This window comes from Macrotis lagotis, chromosome 2 (assembly GCF_037893015.1).
Source record: "Macrotis lagotis isolate mMagLag1 chromosome 2, bilby.v1.9.chrom.fasta, whole genome shotgun sequence".
NCBI lineage: Eukaryota > Metazoa > Chordata > Mammalia > Peramelemorphia > Peramelidae > Macrotis > Macrotis lagotis.
In genome coordinates, this window is record NC_133659.1 from 196675715 (window position 1) to 196702411 (window position 26697).

Consider the following 26697-nt stretch of genomic DNA (forward strand, 5'->3'; position numbering starts at 1 on the left):
TACCTGGCCTCGGGGCCCGCGGAGGAGGAAGGAAGAACCGCGAACGCTAGGCCCTAACTAGGCGGGACGAGGGATCTGGCTCCGGGTCGTGGCCCCTTCCTCGAGGGCACGGGGTCGCCGGGAACTGCCGGGGGCGAAGGCCGCGAAAGCTTAGGGGAAGCGAGCGAGGCACCTCCACCGAGGGCCGGCCCTACCTCGCCCCACAGCGCCTTTCCCTTCAAACCAAGTCACTTCGCGAGGCCTCACCCACCCAGCAACAAGCAGTGCCACCATTGGCCATCTCGGGGGCGAGCCCGCAAATGGTCCAATCGTGGCCCTGCTTACTGGGAGATCTCGCCCAGAAGCCGGGATGAGGAAGGGCACGATTTCTCCCCTCTGCTCCTGGAGTCTGGATTGGGTTTAATGTAAAACTGTGGAAGGAGAGAGTAGTAGATGGAAGAAACTGGGTGGGGAAAATCCATCAAATGAGTTTTCCCTGGAGTCCTTAGCCTACCCCAATAAAGGTCGGAGTTTCATCTTGGCGGCTTAACTTCTACTTGCAAAAATAAGAATGATGTCCATTATCAATTATAAGATAATGCAAGGATTATGAAATAGTCCTAAACTAGAAGGTGGAGCAAGCTTGTAATCCAAAAGGGTAGGCCCCCCAACTCTTTCTATGGAGTAAATTTAGCAATTCCGTTGCTCGGGAAAAATTCTTTTTAGAGCCAGAGAATTGAGAATCAGAACCTGCAATTTAGTATCTGTGTGATTGATGTTGGGTAAACCTGTGTGGAAGTGTTTTTATACCACACGTCTGTAAAATGAGATTAGTGTTGATCTCTAAGGTCCTTTCCAATTCTAAATCTGTGAGTCAGACTGTCCTATTTCTTTACCTTGCCTTCATTCAGCATCAGTAAGTGTTCTGTGACTAGATAAAGCACTGGCCTTGGAATCCAGCCTCTGACACTTACTAGCTGTGTGACCTTGGGCAAGTCACTTAATCCTGATTGCCCCGCATCCAGGGCCATTACCAGTTGTCCTGAGTCCTATCAGGCCACTGGATCCAAATGACTTTGGAGGACAGAGTGAGGCTGCTGACTCAGCACAGCAGCCCCTCACTCAAATCTAATTCATGTGCTTGTCATGGCATCTCCTCCCTGATGTTGTGATCTTCTTTAAAAAATGAAGGACAAACATTATTATAGAACAATCGTGTTCCAGCATATTCATTCACTATAACTTGTTCGGCCATTCTCCAATTGATGAGCATTCCCTCAATTTCCAATTCTTTGCCAATACAAAAAGAGCTGATATATATTTTTGAACATGTGAGACTTTTCCCATTTTTTTATGATTTCTTTTGGATATAGCCCTTTTTGGTATTGCTGAGTCAAAGAGCATGATCAGTTTTATAACTCTTTGGGTATAGTTCCAGGTTGTTCTTTAGAATAGTTGGATTAGGGAATTCCTATTTTGGAACTGACTTCAGAGTCAGTTTCTGAGTTCCATAAGAACGTTTATCTACTTTTCTTCATACTTTATTTTGGAGCCCAGAAGGCATTAACTATCTTTTCTTACCCGCTTTATCACAAGAACAGTAAAGGAAACAAAGATAAGTAAGGTGAGGTGCCTGTTCTCAAGGGGCTTACAATCAAGGGAAATAATGTTCATCTTTCCTTTCAAAGAGGATCACTGATATCTTGCATAATATCCTGACAAGTTCATGAGTTGGATTAAAGTGAGGCAGAATTAAGTAAGCCTCACCAGTGCAGTGGAAGGACAAAAGTCACCTGGCAATGATGTAGGATGCAGTAGACAACTTTGGCATCTTCAATATCTGAACAAGCTCTAAGTTTTAGACAGTCTGCTTCAACCTCCTTCATGACTGTTGAAACAAATTGTTCTCATCCCCCCATTCTGATGGGGTCTTTATAGGCTGTGGGATAGACATCCCCCAAACTCTGAAAGATTTGAGACCCATCAGTTACTGTTAACCTGTTTCAGAGTTGCTGAGATGATTTAACCAAGATATAGGCATTGATCACTACAGCTTCCTGAAGTAACATATCAGAGTTGGTTGGACACCAAAGATGGAAGAACAGGCCTGAAAAATGGCAAGTCCTCACAACACACATATATCCCAGGAGATTAAAAAAAAAAGGGTGTGGTAGGAGTATATTTATTAAGGTCCCAGACATGTGTCTTCACTCTTTTTTTCTTCAAAGGCAGAGAAACTGTCTCCCAAAAGCTTAATTGGTCTAGGGACCTAAGGCTCAAGAAGTTGACTCAGTTTTCCATTCACCTGTGACATTTAAACAAACAGCCCCAAGAGCAAATAGCCCAGAGTCCCTCAGACTTGGCAGATGTGTCACTATTAGAAATAGAAAAAGACAGTTTAACCTCTCCTATATCATTTAAAAGAAAAATTCAAGTCATCACCCTCATCTGACCAGACATTGGGGGTTGATCAAATGCATTTCCATAAGGAAACTAGGGGGAATTTATCTATGGAACTAATATTGCTGACTGAAAAGTGCTATTAATAAGTAAACTTTTGAGAAAATGGTCTACAACAGCAATTTTAAAATCAAATAGAAATATCTTTGCCACAAATTGACTTAGGAAAAAACCCCACAAATTAACATCACCTTTGTTGGTTTGTACTTTTATTTTATTAAATATTTTCTAATTACATTTTAATTCAAACCTTACTCCTACTTGGAGAATTTAGCACCTCTGATCTACAAGTATCTCATTTTGTTCCAATTCCAAAGCTGAACCATAGGTCTAACCTGAGTTCTGACTGACATATATGGGGTGTTAATTAGCTGGATTAGATCAGAATGAGCTCAGAGTTTTCATAATTGAAGTGGTAGAAGGTATTCTGTGACTTCAGTGGGCAAGTCCTTTCAATGGAACAGAGGGAGGGCACACATGCCCAAATGGATTAACCTGGTGGGTGCTAAAGGAAGTTGATATGAGGGTTAAAGACAATATCAAGAAGAACATTTCACTTTATTGTTAATGATGCTAGAAAAACTGAAATCACCAGCTTAAGGAAAATGAAAAAAACTTTATATATTCAGCAATTGAAGCAAGACCTCTTGGCTTTTTTCTTTTTTTTTTTTTTTTTTAGTAGAGGGGCAAATTGACTTGGTAACAGTACAAATAAAAGAGGCATTGCTTAGGGAGGGTGGAAGACCAAAGGCTACATGGCCATTTTCTCTAGCCTAAAGATCAAGTTGGAAAATGTATACAATCCTGCAGAGATAAGGGAAGAAGATGGAAGGAGTAAGGATAAGAACTGCTAATAAGAGATCAACATACACTTTTTAAGGCAAATGGGATTAAGTGGCTTGCCCAAGGCCACACAGCTAGGTAATTATTAAGTGTCTGAGGTCATATTTGAACTCAGGTCTTCCTGACTCCAGAACCAGTGTTCTAACCATTGTTACCACCTAGATGCCCTAACATATACTCTTATTACTATTGACCAGAAGAGGGAGAAGGGTGGGTAGCCTTTCACCACTGAGGAAGTTGGTAGGCCTTGGCAAGAACTAGAGAAGTTTAAAAAACAATAGCACTTGAGGGCATGGTCCCACAAAAGCTGTATTATTTTTCATCAGTTTGTGAAGCCCATAGACCATCAACTTTTGAAAAGCCCATAAAAATCAATAAAGAGGCCTTAGAATGAAGACCATCCTTTCTCCCTTTTAAGGGATCTAAACCAGGGATGGTGAATGCTTAGCTCAATAAAGATGAGGAGGTTTTAGGGTGAGGGGAGGGGGAAGTGATTCATAAAAGAGATGGTATTCTGGACCAGATCTAATTCAGACCAATCCAATGATTCTGGCTCAGGATTAAAATGCAGAGACATACTACTGGACTATAAACATTAATAAAAGTAACTTTATTTAATATTGAAAAGAATACACAAGATAAAATATTTTCCCCTACTTCTGCATTCATCAGATTTCAGGAAGAAGCTAACACAGACAGCCCTGAAGAAGGAGGTTAATGTAGCAGAGTATACTAGGCAGAGAAATTATTATGTCAGCATATAGTTGATTTGTTCCCTCCTGTACTGGCCTTGTACTAACAAGGTACCAAGTCATATATCTTATAGTTTGTATATTTTGTGCTGACTCACATCCTGTATATCTTGTTATCCAAAAAAAAAAAAAGGAATCTGGCACTGGTGCTTCAAAACTATTTTACCAAAAAGAGGTTATGCATAGAAATTCACTGAGATAACCAAATGCTAACTAGAAATACAACAGTGAATTCTAACTAACCTCAGGATATGGGACAGTAAATTTAGCCTTGATCTACACGTTAGCTCCTCCTTAGTCCCTCCCTAGTACCACCCTACTCTCTCCCTAAACCCTCCTCAAAAACACCAGGTCACAATTCCCTTTAAAAATTCTAGCTTGCTTTCTTTGCTACTTTTCCTTAAGGAAATCTAGCTCACTGAGAAATAAACTTATAAATCCCTAATAACTCTGAGTCTGTGAAGTTATTTACACCTATCAAACCTTTACTACCATCCACAAAATTAATACAAATCAAAAACAATGCAATTTTTGAAAAAGTAAAATTCATACAATGAGTATTGTCATGGCTATGTCAGAGTAGATCTGATAAAGGACAGTCATAATAACCAGGAACAATATCAGGGATATCAGATTTACAGCACAGAAGACAACATCTCCAAAGTCTATCACCAATCCCCATTACAAGCCTGAACTGTGAACAGTGAACTTTACCATATATATATATATATATATATATATATATATATACGAATTATTTTTCTGCATTTTTATGAATAGAGTTTAGCTACTAAAGCTTTCTGGTTATCAGGTTAATTCAGCAATTGGAAAGAATGCTTTGAGTAAGCACCCCCAATTATAAAGGGAATTAAGTTTTGTCTTCTTAATCTCAGCAGGAGCCCCTATAACTATCTCTATTTCTTTGAAGGGTCTTAGGACAGCTGATAAGGCACTCCTTTTACTGGAATGTCTGATGGCCTAAATTCCCCACCCTCCCTTCCTGAGTTGGTCCTCCCTGCATCCTGAGTAGGGGGCCTCAACTCTTCTTTGATTGGACAAGCTGGAGGGGATGTTTCAGATCTCCACTTTTTATGGACAGAACTATAAAAAGCTGACCTTAGACCTGGACTCTATTTGAATGGGTAGGAGAGAAGTCTGAGTCTCTAGCTATAGATATCCCTGCCCCCTACACATGCCTGCCTATTTCTCTACTTGAAATATCAATAAATGTGAATATTAACCTAATTCTATTTTACTCTCTTCCTAAATCAGACAAACTCTGGAAAGGTTAACACATTTATTTCCCACAGACCAAAACTTAGTGAGGAAGCCTTCTAATTTTGGGGAACACTCACACAGGATAGTCTGTGACAATGTAGATGAGAGGTCGTAAGTCTGATAAGTAATCTTCCCCTTGGCCAGAGGTGATATTGTTGCCTGACAAATTTGTGCCACAGATAAAAACTGAGAACTGTTGAAAGTGAAAGAATTCTCAACTAGCCCTGGAGTTGAAATAGCTCAGGATTTACTTCAAGAGCCCATAAAGTTAACAGATTATGCTAGTAAATATCAAGGAAAGAGCAAATAACAAAATTTTAGGGGAAGCTGCCTGAGAGTAAGGGAGGAAAGAAAGGCCAGGGTTCTTCAGCAGCCTAGGCTGGAAGCACATGGTTCTAGCTTAGAGAGAGTTTACAACCTGACAGGGTGGGGACAGAAGAAAAAAAAAATTCTCTTTCAGGACTTCTTTCTTAATGCATTTCCATAGTGGGTAGGACAACAGAGGGGCTTGGGGAGTGGTTTAGCACCTGGTTCTGGGTACTCTCCAATACACAGGGGCAATCCTCCAAGGAGAGGCCAAGACAGTATTCATTGTACAAGGATGCCCCAGTCCTTCTGGTCCCAAAGGGTTGCTCAAGATGACTGTCTCATCTGCTAAACTTGACTCAGGTGAAAGCATGACCAAGGTCAAAATGAAAGTCAAGAGGAAGTGTTACTATCTCCTATGTCCATAATCCCTGCATCAATATGGGGATTCCTGTTTCTTCCAACACCCACTCATTTAAAATGCACAGAAGAAAGCAAAGATCAGAAAAAAAAAACAAATGGGGAATGCTTTGAAAGTTTTAGATTTCCTAGTGATTGAGTTCAAAGTTAGATCTTATAAACAAGACTGAAGGAGATCAACAAGACTGAAAATCATATAAAGACAAGAAAAAGTTGGAACAGAGAAAAAGAAAATTTAAAAGGACAGAAAATAAAATTAACTTATCTTAGGTTAACTCACTTTGGAGCAGGAGAGAACCAAAAAGCACAAAAGACTTCTGTAAGAGGGGATTTGAAGATTTGTTTTTTAGAGTACTAAATCCACAAGTAAAGAAAAATAGTGAAGACAAAATACTCAAAGTGATACTAAGAATAAGGTCAATGGCACCACTATGAATTAAATCTGAGAGTGCCTCTGAGTCTAATTAACACTTATCTGATAAATGTGAATACTGCTGAGATGATTGATAGAAAAGAATGGGAATAGGAATGCTGATAAGAACTGAGAATTATTCTCCTGAAGTGAGAGCTAGAGAGAGAGAGCTAGAGAGAGAGAGAGAGAGAGAGAGAGAGAGAGAGAGACAGAGACAGAGACAGAGACAGAGACAGAGACAGACAGAGAGGATGACTTCTGGAAGTAGTGAAATGGGAGGTTATGAGGGTGGGAAGATCAGAAAGATTATGATATAAAAAGTTTCAAAGTAATTGTGTGAAGATATCATAAAGATAAATTTTTAAAATGAGATAAAAAGGAAGCTGTGCTATGAGAACCCCTGTATATTTGGCCTTACCAAATTATAATTAAATATGTGTTAGCCTTCAGAGTTTGTCCTAATAAGGAACAAATATTAACCTCCAGGGTTTAGCCCCAAGAAAAAGCGAAACAGAATTAGGTTAACATACACATTTATTAACATTTTTTCTGAGTTCAATGATTATGCAGTTATGCATCAGGAGCCCAGCTAGAAAACAAGATGGAGTCTTGAAATTGGGTTCTCATACATCCCACTCTGCTAAGAGTTTGGCTTTAACAAAAGATAGTGTAACATTCATATGTTTATTAGTTCAACTAAACTCATAGGCAAACATATATGAAAGGGGATCAATGAGACTGGCTTTTTGGGGGAACATATTTATACACTGCCATGCCAGAAGCTGGGATCTTCAATAGATGGGTATTTCTGTATTTCCAGTATCTGTTCATAAAAGTTGTCTGTTTGGGATCATCAAGGATGAAGGATGGTTATCAATAATCTCATTCACTTCAGAAAAGGGCCCTCCTCCTGCAGGACCTGGAAGCTCTAACAGACAAGTTATCTTTATCTGGTACCTTTAGAAAGGGCAATTTGTTAAGAAAAGGCTCTCTCCATTCCTCAAATTTGATTTGATTAAAAAGGAGGCTTTATGTGAAAGGTGAATTTCCAAACACTTCTGTGACAGAAATATAAGGTAAAAACAAACAAGAAAAATAAGTTTAGGGACAGCTAGGTGGTACAGTGGATAGAGCACCGGCCCTGGAGTCAGGAGGGCCTGAGTTCAAATCCGGCCTCAGACACTTAATAATTACCTAGCTGTGTGGCCTTGGGCAAGCCACTTAACCCCACTGCCTTGCAAAAATCTAAAAAAAGAAAAATAAGTTTAAAAAGTATTTGAAAGGGACAAAATTCATGATTCATAATGGAAATGTGCAATTGTGGGTTGTTGCTTTTTTTTTTTTGCTAGGCAATGGGATTAAATGACTTACTCAAGACCACACAGCTGGGTAATTATTATTAAGTGTCTGAGGTCGCATTTGAACTCAGGTCCTCCTGATTCCTGGGCCGGTGCTCTATCCACTGCACTACCTAGCTGCCCCGTGTTGCTGTTTTAAGGGGAAAACTGAATATGTACTATACAAGTATCTGTTCTTCCTCACAAACTCTGGGAGGCAGGTACTGTTTTTATTATACCCACTTTACAGTTGAGGAAACTGAGGTAGACAGAGGGTCACCCAGCTAGAAGTGTTTGAGGTTGCATTTGAACACAGTAATCCTGACTCCTGGCTCATCGTCGCTCTATCCTCTGAGCCAGCATAAAAACATTTATAATGCAAAAATTCTTCAAAAGAACACAGTTCAGGGGTGGCTAGGTGGCAGGGGATAAAAGCACCGGCCCTGGAGTCAGGAGTACCTGAGTTCAAATCCGGTCTCAGACATTGAATAATTACCTAGCTGTGTGGCCTTGGGCAAGCCGCTTAACCCCATTTGCCTTGCAAAAAACCTAAAAAAGAACACAGTTCAGATAAAATCCTGGCCAGGCCACATCCACTCTGGCCAGGGTGCTTGGTTTCCATTCATTCTGTACTGGGCTTGCTCCGTGTCCATTAGCTGGAGCTCCTCCAGGGCAGGATCTGTCTTTTCCCTTTCCCGACCCCAGTCTGAGCAGTGGCTGGCCCACCGGGGGGCTTTTTTTTTTTAGTTTTTTTCAAGGCAATGGGGTTAAGGGGCTTGGCCAAGGCCACACAGCTAGGGAATTATGTGTCTGAGGCCGCATGTGCACTCGGGTCCTGCCGGTGCTCTGGTCCCGTACCTAGCCGCCGCAGGCCGGCTCCGCAGGCGGGCTCCGCAGGTGGGCCAGCCCTCCGAAGCCGCTCCCAGCCCCCGGGGCCCAGAAGCCCAGCGGACGCTGGCCGCGGGCAGTCTCCCCAACTACCGAGGAGGAGGGCCGTGCGGCCCCCGCCAGCGGCTGCGCCCCCAGCAGTCACAGAGGGGCTCCGGAGTGCCCGGGGGTGCCCGGGGTGCAAGGGGGAGGGCGGGGGACGAGCTCGCTCTCACCTGCGGGATGCAGCGCCGCCTCTCCCGGCAGTCAGCCCTCCTCCCGCAAACCCTCCCCCCAAAACAAGCCTGCGCTGGAGCACCCCCTCCTGCCCGCACCCTCGGGCCTCTTTCTCACTCTCCTCCCAGAACGGTAACGGTTATTAACGGCAGCGACAGAACTGCTCGCTGGGGGCCTCGGGTTGGCGAAGGGTAGGTTAAGGTCAAATCCCAAGTCTAGGAAGAGTCCAAGCGAGGGTCCCCGAGTAGGCGCTGAACTACAACTCCCGGCGTCCCACGGGGCAGCCCGTGCTCTGCCCTCCCCCCATCTCGGAGGCCTCTCTTTCTTCGAAAAAGGCAGCCGAAGATCTCCCGACAGCGTCGCTCCTCCGAGACGACTTTACTGTTAGCTGCGATCCGCCCCCGACCTCGTGACTTCTGGATAACGTAGTCCATTCTGATCCTTCTCGGAAAATGAGCCCTCCCCTTCTACCCGCCCATTCCCTGCCCTAAAGACTACAAAGCCCAGAAAACATTGCCGGTGCCTCTTCGCCCAATAGCAGCCCCTTATGTAGCGGGGCGCGGAGCCCGGCTCTCCCAGCTCAAGATGGCGGATGAGAGTGAGACAGCAGTGAAGCCGCCGCCGCCGCCGCCTCCGACGCTGCAGCTGATGGAAGGGAACGGGAACGGCCATGAGCACTGCAGCGACTGCGAGAACGAGGAGGAGAACAGCTACAACCGGGGGTAACGAGTTCCTCCGAGCCCACTTCCTAATCCAGTCTCCTCACGACCTGGGTCTGGGGAGGGGGGGGAGGTCTGGGGAACAGCCCGGAGCCTAGCCTCACTCCACCTTCATGTTCTCATTTGCTAAGGCGATGAAATCCTCACTGGTGATTGGCCACTTTCTTTGTCCATCACCAGGGGTGGGGACTGTGCAATCAGGGCCTGAGACATTCAATACTCCTATTATATAAAAGTTCTCTGTTATAAGTACCTCAGTGTGCCACAGGCCCAACTCAGGGAGAAGTGTTTTTTTTGTTTACAATTTTTATGGCACAACATTTTGGACCCCAATCACAATGTCCTCTAAAAATTGGAAAGCTGTAGAGGAAAAAGATGCCTGATGTAGAGAATAAGCTATTCCCAATAAATTAGCAATAAATAGTTCTTTTTAATGTAATGCCTTCACCAGAAAAGAAGCCCAGCAGGCTTTACAAACCATAATTACGTTGTAAAATAACATTTTGTATCCTTATGTTGTTGTCCTTCACCACCAAAGTATAAGGTCCTGAAGGGCCTTATAAATCCTAGGTGATAGTTATAAGATGTTGCCCCTTGTCCCAAAAAGCCCATAAGATTCATGAGCATCATGTAATTAGGTATGCCAGCATATTTGTACCGTTATCTGTCAAAGTTAGAGGCAGCCAGTTAGAGTGGAGAGGAGCTGTTAATCAGGACACAAGTTTTACGTCTGAAAATAGAAGAATAAAGCAAATCATTTTGTGTGTTAGGCAACTCTGTACGATTCTTAAGTTATAGCTGACTTGCTGATATTCATTTGCAGCAAAAATTTTAATACCGGGAGTTTTCTCAAATAAAAGAAGGCCCTTGAGGGCAATGACTGTATGTTTTTTGTCTTTGTTTTTACCGTGCTTGGCATATAATCTAGGTTAAATAAATGCTTGATGAATTGAATTGATAAAATCACAAGTCCAGACAAAAACAAAACCATCCAAGTACCCTCTCTCATGAAATTCAAGGAGATAGATTTGTGTTTTATATGCAGTGTCCCTAAGTCTAATACGGCATCCCTTGTTCAATTTTTTTGAAGAGAGAAGTAATTATTAAACTTCCTTCTCTAGCCTTAAGATGACAGTTTTATACAGTACAGTCAAAAAGAAGGAAATTGATTTGTGCATATGAATGTGAAAGATTTGGTTACGTATCAAATTTTTGTCAATCGTTTTTCATTTTCATATTATTTCAAAATTTAAGTTCTTTACCAAAAGGCATGATGGTGTGTGATATGATAAGACTGCTAAAGCCTGTGTGAGTTGATCATTGTAAGCCACGCTTATAATTTCTTGTGTTGTTCTTGGGTCTAGCAACAAGAATTCTTCAGAAAGTGAGCAAAGAGCATCCTTTCAGAGTTTTGGTTTTATAATTCAGAATTTTGTTGCAATAAATATTTCATAGAAGATATGTTTTTATAATAGCTTATATTTTAGGAAATGGATGGAAAGGAAGAAACAGAACAGGAAGGAAGGAGCAATTCTCTCAGGGAGAAGTTAGAGTAAGATATGAGAATTGCTGAAAGTGAAAGTCATTTCTGGAGTGAGGGAACTGTTCTTTTTCTTTTCTTTTTGGATAGTTGAACTTTTCTTGCAGATCAGTGGATGTGAGTATATCCCCATTCTCTCAATCGTCTATCTATACGACTAAAGCTAATTTTGTTTTCTGTAATCTCTTTTTCTATTTCCAAAACCCCTTTATAAATCTCCTCAGAAGCTTTTTGTTGTTATTTACAGTATCAAAAAGTGGCAGCCTTTTGAAAAAGTGAATTTCTGTATTTTTGCTTGTTCTGTTGGCACAGTTGAGCTTCTAATATCACTCCAGTTGTAGAAATGTGAGTAAATGAAAAATGAAGGCATCTTGGATGGGAAGGACTAGTTCGCCCTTAGATTTAAAAAATATGCTTGCAGCACTTGTCTGAAATAAATTCTTTGCTTCTGGTGTAAAAAAGAGAGACTTTCAATTCTGCCCTTGGCCCAACAGATGTAAGACTCTTTTCAGTCCTTTAAGCACAGAGAAAAAAACCACCACATTTTACTTCACTACCTTCTCTTTTTCTGTCTATAAAGACTCACGTTACAAATTTTGTGCATTTGTGAAATGCCAAAATAATTTCATAATCCAGATTGGGGGTAGAAATTTTCTATAGAATACTCAGTGAAAATTAATAATAGGAAAAGACAGATCCAAAATATCTTAGGTATTTATATTGGTGCTGATCCAAGCACAAAGGAGTTATAAATTGTTCCATAAATGAATGATAAGAGACTTTGAAATTCAAATTGGTAAACTCTTTATGTCCTTGAAGTAATTGATAGTAATTTTTAAAAACATTATATGATAAAGTGTTCTCATAAGCATTCTCACATGATTTTCCCAATAGGCTGTGAGATAATGCCTTAAGTCTTGATTTCTCAGTAATTTTGCATTTTTTTTATTTAAATTTTTTTTTATTTATTTAAGGCAATGGGATTAAGTGACTTGCCCAAGATCACACATCTAGGCAATTATTAAGTGTCTGAGGCCATATTTGAACTCAGGTACTACTGATTCCAGGGCTGGGCTCTATCTACTGTGCCACCTAGCTGCCCCTGCATTGTTTCTTAATTAATGGAATATAAGCATTCTGGTTAAATGCAGTATCAAAATGAACCTGTGTGCAAGTTTTTTCATCTAGTTTTCTATTGTTTTCTTAAGAAAGGTTTTAGGTCTTTGAATAAAAAAAATAAATATTCTTAATTGTGTTAAGATTCTTAAACTGACTTCCTGGATAGATATTGGATTAGATAATTTCCAAAATTCTTTATTCATATTTTATTGTTTTAAATATAGGAAAGCTATACTGAAGGCTTTACACATCTATTTGCTTTATGGTAGTGGTGGTATTGTTTTTGTTTAATGTATAACTTCCAAAGAGATAATAGTATAAAACATTTCATACCATATCGGAGGAAAAATAATTACTATTTCTGGGAAAGAGATGGAGTCAATTTATTTCTTGAATTCCATAATGTTAAGAATAATGAATATATATATGTGTGTGTGTGTGTGTATAGGCTCTCTGGAGAGTTCCTCTATGCTGTGCAATATCAAAACAGAATTATTTCTTATTTCCCTTGTCATCAATCCCCTTGAGATGTTGATAAAGTCTTCAGGTTAAAAGCCCATTGATTAGGGTGTACATGTTCTTTGGTATTTTTTCTGAGGTAAGATGGGAACATGATCTATTACTATATTTCTCTACACTGACATGTTCATTTACAGTTTTTTAAATTCAATTTTATTTTTAGTTCTGAATTAATCTTGCTCTCCCCAATGAGATGACAAGAAAAGTAAAATCCATTACAAATATTTATAATTATGCAAAATAAATTCACTCATTAGCTATATCAAAAAAATGAAAAGTTTTTTTTAATTTGCAATCTGAGTCTATTAACTCTATCTGGAGGTGCAAAGCACAGTTTATCTTGAGTCCTTTGGAATTGTATTTGGTCATTACATTGATCAGAGTAAAGTCTTTCAAAGTTGATTATCTTTACAATCTATCAGGTAATTGTATAAATTGTTCTCCTTTCCTGGTATGCTCACTTGGCATAAATTTATACTGTCTTAATCAGGTTTTTCTGAAACCATACCCTTATCTTTTCTTGGGACACAGTTGTGTTTTATCCTGTGCATATACCATGTTCAACCAATCCTAAATTAATGGACCTCCTTTCATTTTCTGGTTCTTTGCCATTTAAAATGCAGTATTCTGAAAGTCAACATGCCTACTTTATGCCAAACATTATGCTTGAGGTGAGATAGAATTACAAAATGGAGACAGCTCAGCCCTTGAGAAGCTTATATTCTAACAGAGGGATCATTTAAATTTTTTTCTTTACCTCTGTCACAAGGGTGTCTCCTTCATGGAGAGGCACAAGAAAAAAGAAAAGTCTTTTTAGAAGTATATTATATAAATTTGCTTTTACTTAGGCAGTTTTGTTTTTATTCTTCAGCTGCCCCATGTATGGTACTTTCTATGCCTAATGGGTGCCTTATGTTTGCTTCAGGCTTATGAAAAGGAGTCTTTTTCAGTGTGTTTTTCCTTTTTCTCTCCAGCATCCAGTTTTCAAAACCAGATCAAAGCAGAAACAGAGAACCTCATTACTGATATCAAATAAGCTTTCTAATTTTATTTCTCAATTAAGAGGAGATTTAAAAAGAAACTAATCAAGGGCTGCTTCAAAGAGAAGAGAAACTCAAAAGGAGAAGAAATGAGAAGTAAATGGGAATCTATTTCAGGGAGGCTGCTACTCATGGCAAACCAGTTTTGCTGATTCTTCACATTTCTGAACTAACCTACTCACTAGTTCTTTTTTCTAGTTTTACTAAGTTAACACATTAATGCCTTCACTTAGAGTCACTCTTTAAGGGACTAAATGTACCCTCTGGGCAGTGCTCAGGTCTTAGTAACTTAATATATTTTTCTATTTTTCATAAACTGTGTAGCATTTAAAATGATCATTTCAGTTGATATAGTGCTTAAGAGTTTACCAAGTACTTTGCTTACAGCATCCAAAGGTATAGGTGGTAATATATCACTTTTGCCTGTTTACAGTTGATGAAGAGGGGTAAAGTGATTTTCTCATGGTTATATATAGCTTGAATCAAAATTAGTTTTGAACTCTGGTCTCTTATGTCCTCGTCCAGTGCTATTGGCATTGCATTTCTCTCTGCCATGTTATAATCCTGCTGACGTCTCTTAAGTAGATAGTGTTGCTGTCTTGGGGTGGAAAGACTCAAGCAGGGGCAGATGGGTAGATAGAGCACCAGCCCTGGAGTCAGGAGGACCTGAGTTCAAATGTGATCTCGGACACTTAATAATTGCCTCATTGTGTGACCTTGAGCAAGTTACTTAACCCCATTTGCTAAATAAATTAAAAAAAAATAAAAGACTCAAGCAGATATATTGAATTCTTTTTAAGCATACTGCTTAAGTGCTGACTTTGGCAAAGAATTCTGATTTATTTAGCAGAACTCAATTTTAGTTTTAAAATGTAGTTAAAAGATCCAAGCTTAGTTAATGATAAAAGTTTTTTTGAACTATTAAACTAACCCAAACTTCCAGTTTCTCAGTTTCCTCAAATCTCATGAACTCTTAGATTTCATCTCAGTTACATACAGGGATGTCTATACCCTCGACTTTGATATTACCCAAAAGTGTTCTGTTTTTTAGATCAAAAACTGACTTTCCTTAGTCTATTATGCCATCCCTCACTATGACTTCCCTCTCCTATTCTTTGTCTTTGTCAAAGAACAAACCAGTTATGAATCAGGACGACTGGAGATGACCCTGGATTCAAGGCAAGTCAGGGTTAAGTGACTTGCCCAAGGTCACACACCTAGTAAGTTTCAAGTATTTGAGGCTAGATTCAAACTCCCATTCTCCTGATTCTAAGACCAGTGGTCTATCCACTGTGCTACCTACCTTCTCCCAGAATCAGAAGCTCTTGATACTGAAGTATTGACTAGTGAGCTAGAGGATAAAAATTTTAAAAATTATTTGCCTCAAAACTAGTTTTTATTTTATTGAAACTCTTTGGCAGTCCTAAAAATCTTTGTATTGTACAAAAGAGTACAGGAAGGCAATTTTATATAAATTGTTGACCAGTGCAAACATGAGAAGCCTGGTGTACTGTATTAATGATCCTGCTTATTCAACAGTATGTAGACTAGAACTCTGGAATACTCCATTATATACCATGTGATTTGCCATCTGGACAGTCTCTTATAAATACCATTTCATTTACCATTCTTGGGACTGTCTGGATTCTAATAGGATTACAAATGTAAGTATCATACCTCATGAGTAAATTGGTTTGCCAGAAAGATTTCCCTGTGTCTAAAAATAGAATCAAAAGGCTATTAAAGACTAGGGCTTGTTTTCACTAAATTGTCCTAAAAGCCTGACTTGTAGCCAAACAGATATATTGTTATCTCTTAGGGGAGAAACTTAGGGGAAGCATAAATTGCTTATTTTGTTCCCTGAATTATTTTTTTCTTGGGCTGTGATCTAAAACTGTGATGTATGTTTTAGATATTGATGCCATTTTGAAAATTACAGTGTTATCTAATATAATAGGGATATTGTTGCCTCAAGGAAAGATTAGGGAAGTAGGAAATATATTTTAAAACTTAAACCACTAGCTTGAAACAGTATATTTATTTTCCTTTCATAGAATACTTTTGATTTAAAAAACAAAACAAAACAAAACTCCAAAGTCTTTTTCCTTAGAAAGTATTGTGGTTTTGTTCGTAGATTTTATTTGAACTTTCACATTTTCTTTTTCTTTTTTGGGATTTAATTAAGTATTCAATAAGTAGTTATTGAGTATCTACTATGTATTTATTATGCTACTCTCTACTCAAAAAATGAAGTGACATGAGGCACCAGTGAACTTCCTTTTATGTACTATTTCTACATAACATGGAAACCCCTATATGACTTAGGTCATATCCATCACCCTGTGGCCTATCTAGTCTGGTCCATGATCCGACAGACATTCTGGTGACCCAGGATCCTGCCAGAACCTTTTCCAGGTGATGTAGGTTCTACCACAGCTCATGCATGGCCTCCAAGAGCCACATCCATATGAAGTGTAGGCATCAGAATAAATTGTTTTTCCAGAAAAGTTTGATGGGAAATTTGTGTATAATACAAAATTTGTATCAAAAAAGAGATTAACCAAACTTGAAAAATCAGGACAACAGAATATAATGGCAAAAACTTTCTTCTAACTCAGGGGACTCTGGGTAGTTTACTTAATCTTCCTGACCCTTAATAACCTCATTTGTAAAATGAGGAGGACAGTGAGTAAAATGAACTCTTAGAACCCATGATGGATTTTGTGGAGACAGTGGGAACTTAAGCAGGAGATTGAAGGACAGGTAGGATTTTGATAGCTAGAGAGAGAAAGAAAGGTATCTTAGGTGAAGAGACCACCAGGAGTAGAGGCACCAAGGTAGGAATGGTCAAGTGTTTGGACGACAGGGAACCCATATATTTAGAGTAGTAAGACATCAAGTTTATTAGATCAGTTTTAGAAGCTAGTTAGAGGAGTCTAGACTGGATGCTCTAAGAAATAGGAATCCACTGTAAGTGTTAAAGCAAGACTGTTGAAGTGAAAGTGATATTTAAGTGGATTGATGGGAGGAGAGATTGCAGTCAGGAAGACCAATGGGAATTTTGTTGCAATCATTTAGACATGAGGTGAAGAGATTGGAGAAGAAAAAAATCAAAAAGGTTTTAGTTACTGACTTAATAGAACCAGATTATGAAGAGAGAGGGAGTCCAATCTTTTGAAAATGATAATATTGACAAATAGGAAAATTGGTGTGGAGCAAATGACTGTGCAAGCCAAGTCTATTATAAATTTTACAATAAAGCCAAAATTTCATACTGAAAATACAGGAAGGAGAGTAGGGATTATTATAGTGGGATTTAAGACTTAGAAGGCCCTTTACATACATACATTATCTCCTTTGATCCACAAACATCCATCTGAGATAAGTACTATGGATATATTTTTTTTAATCTCTGTTTTTCAGTTGAGGGCACTGAAACGCAGGTTTAATTTTTTGACAGTGGCACTACAAATAGCAGAGGCAGGATTTGAACCTTGCTCTTTCCATACTTTAATTGTGCTTTTTATTGTGCTGTCCTTGGTAGAAAAGTCACAGATTTTGTTTATGTATCTCCTGGGATGCTATGAAATACACAGACTCTTCTTCAACCAAAGACCCTCTTGATACTTGGGTCAGTTTTCAGTTTCACCTGTTCTACTGATACCCATCTCTACCTCTAGACAGTATCTTTGAAACTATTATACCCTAGATTTTGTCACTGTTTGACACTTCCAATTTCTAAAATCTACAACTCTGAAATTTCTCTCTGATCATGGTCTCTTGTCCAGCTTTTCCTATGAGTTCCATATTTTTACTGTGATCTATGGTTCCTCCATCCCTCCATGTTCTCCTAGTCATAATTTCTATTAATCATTTATAAGACAATAGGGTTAAGTGACCTGTCCAAGGTCACCCAGCTAGGCAATTATTGTCTGGGGTCAAATTTGAACTCGGATCCTCCTGACTTCAGGGCTGCTGCTCTATCCACTGTGTCACTCCCCACATTTTTTTTTTGCAAGGTTTTGAGCTTTACAATTTCTCTTTCTGTCTCTCTCTCTCCCTCTCTCTCCCCCCCTCTCTCCTTCTCTCCCCCTTCCCTCTCCCCTCCCCCCCAACAGAAGGCAATCTGATATAGGCTTTGCATTTGCATCCTTGATAAGCATAGATCAAAATTTTTGTTTTATTTGTTTTCTTAGGTTCTTGCAAAGCAAATGGGGTTAAGTGACTTGCCCAGGGTCTCACAGCTAATAAGTGTCTAGGCCCTGCACTGTGTGCAGATAGTACAGCCTAGCTGGGAGGAACCCTAGCAGCCTTCTGGCCAAACCTATCACTTTATAGATAATAAATCTAAGGCCCAAGAAGGTTCGTAGGATCTCATGCAGTCCATTCACCATATTTGCAGATGAAACTGAAGCCCCAAAAGGTTGAGAGACTTGCCCAAGCTCACACAAGTCTTAAGTCTCAGAGACAGGATTTGAATCCAGAGCCAGCAAGTGCTCTTTCTACCAGACTGTGCCGCCTGTCTCTCTCCTCTTCTGACTTTCCTTTATTTGCCTTCACCTTATGGTCAACCATGTCAACCGGATATCATCTTCCACTTGCAAAACCCTGTCATCCTTCCAGTATTTCATTTCTCATAAGTACCTAATCCTGAAACATCCTCCTATTTGTCTTCCATTCCATCTCTAAACCTGTCTAGCACTGCTTGAGGAAGTCATGAAATTTTGCTAATTACAAATTCACACTGAACTTTGTAAGACTCTTATGGCATTCCTTTTTTTTAATTGTAGTTTTCCTAATCTCCCTGTAGGAGTTATTACAAACCTCTGTCCTCTAGCCCCTAATTCCACCTATAATTCTGTTTCTTAGTGGCTGACCTTGCCTCTCACTTACTAAGAAAATTCAGGCCGTTTATATCTCTCCTCCTTTGCCCTTCAAAATCTTTTTTTAACCCATTTTTCTTCTCCTTTTTTCCACACTCGGAAGATGGTAGCTCCTTGCCAATATAGAATAGACAGTCTTGATTCCATCTGTGCCTTCTCAGTGCCTTGAGGACCTTGTTGCATTGATCATTTTCTATTGCAGTTAGTCTGTACTTGCTACCTTTACTTACTCAATTTCTTAAAATTTGACTTTGTTTCCACTGAAACCACTTTTTAGGGTCACTAGTGATTTTTTAGTTATTAGATCCAAAGGCCTTTTCTTAGTCTATATCTGTAAAATGAAAAGAGATTGGATTTGGAGGCAAAGGACCTGGGTCCAAATCTCAGCTGTGATATTCATTGCCCAAGTCTTTGAATGTTCCTCTAAATTTCTGTTTTAGTTTTAAGATTTGCAAAATGAAGAGGGGTTGGATTGGATGACCTCTAAGGTCCTTTACAGACAACTAAGTGATGTGGTGGATAGAGCCCTGGGCTTGGAATTAGGAAGACTCATTCTTGTGAGTTCAAAACTAGCTTCAGACACTTACTATCTGTGAGACCTTGGGCAAGTTTCTTAGCTGTTTGCCTTAGTTTCGTCATCTGTGGAGAAAAAAATGGCAAATCATTCCATTATCTTTACCATGAAAACATAAGATGGAGTCACAAGAGTTAGATATTACTGAATTACATGATCCTTTCTGGTTCTAAAGCTAGATTTCTTTTGATCACCTCTTCTTTGGTAATCTTCCTCCCTTGACATCTAAGATACTGCTCTGCTGTTTTTTCTCTTGTCAAATCTCTTGCTATGCTGTTGTCTTCCTTTTATACCTTTCCTACAAAGCTCTGTTTCCAAATTCTCTTTTCCCCTTTCTATACTTTAGTGATCTCATCAACTCCCATGACTTTAGGCATCACCTTTATGTTGATTTCCCAGTCTGTATAATCAGCCTGGCTTTTGGTATATTCCTAACTTTTTTCTGGACAGCTCCACTTGGATGTCCTATTGGAACTTCATACTCAGTGAATCTACATTTAAACTCATCATCTTTCCTCACTCAACCTGTACCACCTGCCAATCTCACTATTTCTTTTGGTGGGACCACTATCTCTCCAGTTATACAGATTTGAAGTATCAGTCATCTTTGATTCTTCCCAATCTTTCAATTCCATATCCAATTAGCTTCTAAATTCTGTCTATTCTACCTCTGCAATATCTCTTTTTTTCTATTCCCACCCCTACTAGGCTCTCTTTATTTCTCTCCTGGATTTTATAGCCTTCTAACCAGTCTCCTTGCCTCCAGTGTCTTCCTCTAGACTTAGAGTAAAAAAACTAAAACCTGGCAAATCTATTTAAAAACGTTAATCATTTTTAGTTTGCAGGGGTTATAAAAGCAGGCCATAATACTATCCTTGGGCAGTAGTAGTTTGCCAACTCCTGCTCTAAAACCATTTTTCTCATAACTGCCATGATAATACTCTTCCTAATACATAGGTGTGACCACAGAACTCCTCTGGATCCTTTACAGACTGTAAAATACAGACTCCTTAGACTGTTACTAAAAGCATAATTTCAAATCTCTTTAGCCATTTTTCATATTACTTTCTTTATACAGTCACGTATAAGTCTAACTAGACTGTTCTCCCGTCTCAGCCTATATTCTTTTACCTTCATGAATTTCACAGAATCACAGAACTTAAGTTGGAGGAGATACTAGTGACCACAAAGTCCACCTCATAAACAACAGAATCCCCACTATAGAATACCCCACAAGCAGTATTTCTACAGACCATCCTTGGATTTCATTCCCAACCTATTCCAGGTTCAGTTTCCTCCATGAAGCCTTTGATGATTCTTTCTGTCTTCTATTTTCTTAGTGTTCTTTATCTAGATTACTCATCTGTGGAATCATGTATACTTGTATAATAGCTCATCTATTAAATTAAAAGTTCCTTGAGGCCCTTCACAGTAGGGACCAAATCATTTTTCATCTTTTTTATTCTTGGCATCTAGCACATTGCCTTTGTGTATATGTCTCTGTGTGTGTGTGTGTGTGTGTGTGTGTGTGTGTAATTTTTTTTTTAAGGCAATGGGGTTAAGTGGGGTTAAGTGACTTGCCCGGTGTCACACAGCTAGGTAACTATTAAGTGTTTGGCTGGATTTGAGCTCGGGTCTTCCTGACTCCAGGACCAGTGCTCTATCCACTGCACCACCTAGCAGCCCCTCTTTGTATATATTTCTGGTAGCTCTAGGAGCTCTGTGATGTAGGTATTTTTTCCAGAGCTATAGATATCAGCCCATCCTTTCCTCTGAATTCTGTGCCATTCTGGTACTTCATTGTAGTGTACAGGTAACTCCACGTGATTTTTTGTTTGGTTGGTTTTTTTTTAGTTTTTGCAAGGCAAATGGGGTTGAGTGGCTTGCCCAAGGTCACACAGCTAGGTAATTATTAAGTGTCTGAGGCTGGATTTGAACTCAGGTACTCCTGACTCCAGGGCCGGTGCTCTATCCATTGCACCATCTAGCCACCCCATAACTGTGTTCTTAAAGGTATATTCCCAGTATAGAACAATTTCTGGTAATTTCTGCTCTGCTAAAAAGGCTTAAAAAATACTGGTTCTGTTGTAGACTTTGTCTGCCTTACAAGTGCTAACATGAGCCAAGTATGGAGGTGGACAATTAAGTTGGCTAGTAGTCTACACTTGGTGATGAATTCTTTGGCCATAGCAACCCAAGAAACACAGCCACTACATATAATATATACTTACTAAATATTGAATTGAATTGCAATTTAAATGGCTCATCCATCCCCCATTGTGATAAATTTTCTGTTTCATCCTCATGTGGATTTTATTATCCCATCAGATATGAAGGAGGAGCAGAATTATAGAATAGAATTCATGTTATTTGTAAAGTCCCTCAGGGTGCTGAAAGTTATTTTGGTTTTCTGGATATGATCAAATAGACACTTCAACTGATTTTTAATAAAAAGCATTTAAATTGACTTATGGGCATGTGGTTCCTCCCCTACTTTCCCCCAAATTTATTCCTTTATCCTGATTCATAGGAACACATCTGACTACATCTCTTTAGGCTTTTTGACTTAAAATTACTTAGTTGTCTTTTCAGAGTGTCATTTCTTGATTGTGTTATTCCCTTTATGCACTGTTTTTCTTCCCATTCTTTTAACTCTAATTCTGTTGATGAGAGTTATCCTGTTTGAAAAAATGGAGGAAGAAAGAGTACCTACTCCTGCTCAGAGGAAAGAGGCTTTATATCCCATGTAGGAGAGCTGGTTTCTGAGATTTATGCCTCGAGACTTCTAGGAGGCAAGCAGGATTTTCTAGAAGAGATAAACTTTCCTAGTTCCCACTTCTTACTGCTTATCTCTGCTTAACCCTAGTTGTCAGCACCCATCCACTCTTAGGAGAGGCCTTGGGATAAAAACCCTGCCTCTGATAAGGAAGATAAAGGAAATTGTAAATCATAGGATCTAAGATCCAGAAGGGACCTCTGGAGTTATTGAATTTTCCCCATCCCTGCCCCAGAAACCTCCTACTGCATTCCAACAAGCAGTCTCTAACCTTCTTTTGGAAACTACTGAATGAAGGGGAACCCAATACTTCTTGAGTTGTTTCATCCCATCTTATCCTTGATCTCTAGAAAGTTGAGTTTTTGTTTTTTAAATATTAAACTTAAATCTGCCTCTTTAACTTACCCTCTTGCTCTCAGTTCTGCCTTATGTGATCAGGTAGAACAAGTCTAGTCCCTTTTTCATGTAATAGACTTTTTTTTTTATACTTGAAGACAGCTGTCTTGCCTCTTCTTGGTCATCTCTCCTCCAGTCTAAATATCCCTAGTTTCTTCCAGCAGTTCCTCGTGGTATGTCCCTTTACTATCTTATTAATCCTGTTCAGGACACATCACCTCTTATTTATGTCTTTTTTTAAAATATAACAGCCACAACTGAATAGTGTGCTCACTTGAACCTGGACAGAGCTGGAATTAGCAGATCCATGACTTCTCTTGGTTTGAACCTTATGCCTGATTTAATGTAACCTAGGTTAGCATTAGCTTTTTGAGGTGCCAGATCACACCATTGAACCACTAATAGTTTTAATATCTTTTTAACAGGGATTGTTCAGACAGAACTCTTTCTGTGGCTCTTTCTGCCAGATCTTATATATTTGTTCAGTCTTCTAATCAATTTTGTTTTCAAGGTGAAACAATGGTGTTCTGAAAGATTGTTGTGGTTTTTGCTTTTGATCCTAGGATTTAACATGGGAAAGAAACTTGAGGGAATGGAGTCCAGCTTTCTTATTTTACAGAAGAGGAAGTGATTTCCTTTAGACTTAATTTCAGGTGCCATCCAGAGAGAATAAACCTTCTGAAATTGTTTTGAAGACTAACTCCATCATTAGCTTAATACATTTTGTATTCAAGTGATGAACTCTGAGGAGATGAGCTGAAATTTCTGAGCTTTTCTTGTGGTTTGAATCTCAGTTTATAAGGAACAGAAGTATTTTGATGATGTCCCTGATGAATTTGGACTCCCAGTTTTTTTCAGAAATGGAACCAAAGTACAGGGACCATAGGGACATCCAGGAGCTTAGAGACCTAGACCTGGTCAGCTGCCTTCCTAGGTCTCTGGGGTTTCTTGTAAAGTACTCAGACATTTAGGACTAACCTCTTGTAATGAAAAATTCATAATTCTGCAAAGAGCAAATTTTTGGGCCCCTGTTGTCATCAAGTTAATTCACTTGGAAGTTTTCACTCAGGCGTTTTTAGGTTTTTGCAAGGCAAAATGAGGTTAAAGTGGCTTGCCCAAGGCCACACAGCTAGGCAATTATTAAGTGTCTGAGGCTGGATTTGAACTCAGGTACTCCTGACTCCAGGGCCGGTGCTCTATCCACTGCGCCACCTAGCTGCCCTTCAGGTAGTTCCTTTTAATGTGGTTTAGATATAAAATTGAGCATTCACAATGTATTCTTATAGAAAGTAGCTTAATAGGGCAGCTAGGTGGCGCAGTGGATAGAGCACCGGCCCTGGAGACAGGAGTACCTGAGTTCAAATCAGGCCTCATATCCTTAATAATTGCCTAGCTGTGTGACCTTGGGAAAAATCACTAAACCCCATTGCCTTAAATAAATAAAATTTAAAAAAAGAAAAAAGAAAGTGGCTTAATACCTGGAATTTTGTAAAAGGATCAAGTTTCTATTCTCCTTCAGCTCTTAAAACTGGCTATATTTGGTGAGCCAGTTGAGACAGGATTTTTCCCCCAATTACACCATTCTTTGGTACAAGCCTGTACAAGGAAAATTAAACCAGCTTCTTAGTTTTTGTGCCTGTGTAGGCCTAGGAGTTTATTTGGCATTCATATTGATGAAATATAAAATACAATAAGATTCCAACTACCCTTTCTTCCATAGCTACTAGATTCCTAATACTTAGAGTAGCCCAAAAATATTTCTAGTAAATATATAAAGCTTATTAGAAATAATTATGGGCAAGATTACAAATTTTACTGTATTTTTGATGACTGCAAGCTCAATTTTGAAAATTTTTGGAGAGGGTGAGCTCATAGTTTGACCTACTTCCCAAATTACATGCACTTTACAAATTGTATCACATTCCCTTTTGCTCATTTTAATTTGATTATTGTTCTTCATTAGTTCATACTATGTACTATATCGTTTTACCCCACAGAGCAATATCTTAATGCCATAATCTTGATCATTTTTAGCAATTATTCCTTTACTACTGTATTGTGAACATGATTTCATCTAAGTCATTTGATACTTCTTGCTCATACCTTCCATAAAATTAAGGGCGGGGAGCTATTTCATCACTTAATAACTACTAGAGTTTAGTAACTTCTCTAGGAATCCTGGGATTGATGGAAAAGGATTAATAGCCCCTGAATAAGTAAAGTCAGTTGAATAGGAATGGGCTGACTAAGCAGATATACTTGTGTGTTAACAAAATTGAATTATATATGTTATTATTTTAGGAGATCAATTATTTTAACAGGGTTACTTCTTCATCCATTAATGAATATCACCACTTTGTCCCTCATTAGATAATTTCAGGAATTGTTGTGGCCAAAACAAACCCCCAAAGTTCTTGGTGCTGAGCTTTTCTGAATATAGTCTCAACTGGTCCTTAGAGTCTTGACTCCTCAGTCCCATACTCCAAGTCTTTTTTGTTTGGTAGATTTGAATGACTGTGAGTATGATAAGGGGGAAGATGAATGACTTAGTTTTATAACTACTTTATGAATTGAGACCCTTAGTTGAGAGGGTTGGGGAAAGGAAAGATGAGGGAAGCTTGTGGAGATAAGAAATTTGAGAGCAAAACAGAAAATCAGGTAAGGAAGAGAAGAATTATCTTACAGTGAAGTCCCCTTTGGAGTTAAATAATGATCCAGTAAGCACAGTTGGGTACTCCATTCTGCAGTATGGGAGTAGGAGCAGAGGACATGAGTGGTGAGAGTAATCCAGGGTTGGTATTGTCCAGGTATAGGACAAGGCAGTAGAAATACAAGGTAGTGTATAATTGAACCACAAATAGAAGGACAAAGATTTCTCATAGTGAGTTGATAGAAGATAAATAAGGCAGCACCTAGATGACCTGTCAAATGCCTGGCCCAGATGAAATATATACATCCCTCAGGTCCCAAAAGAACTGAAACATATGATTGCTGAATCGTTGTCAATGAGATTAGATCGTGGGAGTTGGGGAGATGCTACAAAATTAGGAAGGGCAAATATCCTAATTTTTAAAAAGGAAAAAGAATAGAACCTGTAAACTGTAGACCAGGGGCTTGATTTCAGTTCCTGATAAAATTTTTAAATGAATCAATTAAAGATGATTCCCAATTATCCATAAAAGGAAGCAGCAACTCTAAAGAGCTTCCTTAGCTTTATCAAGAACAGGTCATGCCAGATTAATCTGATATTTTCTGATAGGATTACTAAACTAATGGAGGAGAATGCTATGAATGTGGTTTACCTGCATTTTAGAAAGTATCTCCTATCATTTTTATAGAATGATACATAGTTGAACTAGATACTGAGGCTCCTTCTAGTTGAAGAGATGTGAACTAGATGATAAAAGTCAGAAAATTTCACTGTTTGGATGATCAGACTTAAAGAAAACATAATTGTTGATGGTTCAGTGACTGTGTAGCAGGAGGTAGCATTTGCAACACTCCAGGGATTTATGCTTGACCCTGTATTGGTTAACATTTTTTTAGTGCTTTAGATAACAAAATGAATTGTACTTTTGTCAGGCTTGTCTTGACCCTAAGCTGGGAAGGATAGCTAAACCTCTGGACTAGTAAGTCAGAATCCAATAAGATCTTGACAAGCAAAAGAAGCAGGTGGGCAAACAAGGGTAAGCACAAATATAATGGTAGATCAGATCTGACCATAGTTTGCCCATAGAGCATTGCTAAATTTATTAAGATGAAATTCAGTAGAAAAACTGTAAAGCTTTGCACTTCAGGACAAAACAGTTTCACAAGTATAAATCAAATGTAACCCTAGCCTGCATGAAAAAGGACATACCTTCCAGGAACCAGAGATGATAATCCCACTCTGCCCTTGTTGACCTGTTTGTATTATTGTGTTCAATTCTGGGAACCACAGATAAAGAAAATTGATAACCCAGATTGTCTAGAGGAGGGCAACCAGTATGGTAAAGCCTTGAGGCCATGACAGCTCTGTGGATCATGTGAAGGATTTGGGCATGTTAAACCTGGAGAAGAGAAGATTCAGGGTAGAGATGTCTTCCAGGATTTGAGAGACTGTTTTGTGTAGAAGGGGTTAGATTTCTTTTCTTTTAACGATGGGATTAAGATCAATAGTTAGAAGCTGCAAAGAACTAAAGCACCGGCCCTGGAGTCAGGAGTACTTGGGTTCAAATCCGGTCTCAGACACTTAATTACC

The 26697-nt window shown here is 39.1% G+C and overlaps 2 protein-coding genes across 3 annotated transcripts in view; one reads left to right on the plus strand and one right to left on the minus strand.

Moving 5' to 3' along the window:
* The window catches only part of DCAKD (dephospho-CoA kinase domain containing), a 30563-nt gene extending 30341 nt beyond the window's left edge, over window positions 1-222 (minus strand). For both annotated transcript variants that reach the window (XM_074224355.1, XM_074224351.1), the window contains exon 1: window positions 4-222. The gene's annotated coding sequence lies outside the window, so the exon portion shown is untranslated. The remainder of the gene's footprint in view (window positions 1-3) is intronic.
* Window positions 223-9204: 8982 nt separating this feature from the next.
* Window positions 9205-26697, plus strand: part of NMT1 (N-myristoyltransferase 1) — a 66079-nt gene continuing 48586 nt past the window's right edge. The window contains exon 1 of the mRNA XM_074224344.1: window positions 9205-9613. Within this exon, the coding sequence (XP_074080445.1) occupies window positions 9477-9613 (137 nt within the window). The 5' untranslated portion in view covers window positions 9205-9476. The remainder of the gene's footprint in view (window positions 9614-26697) is intronic.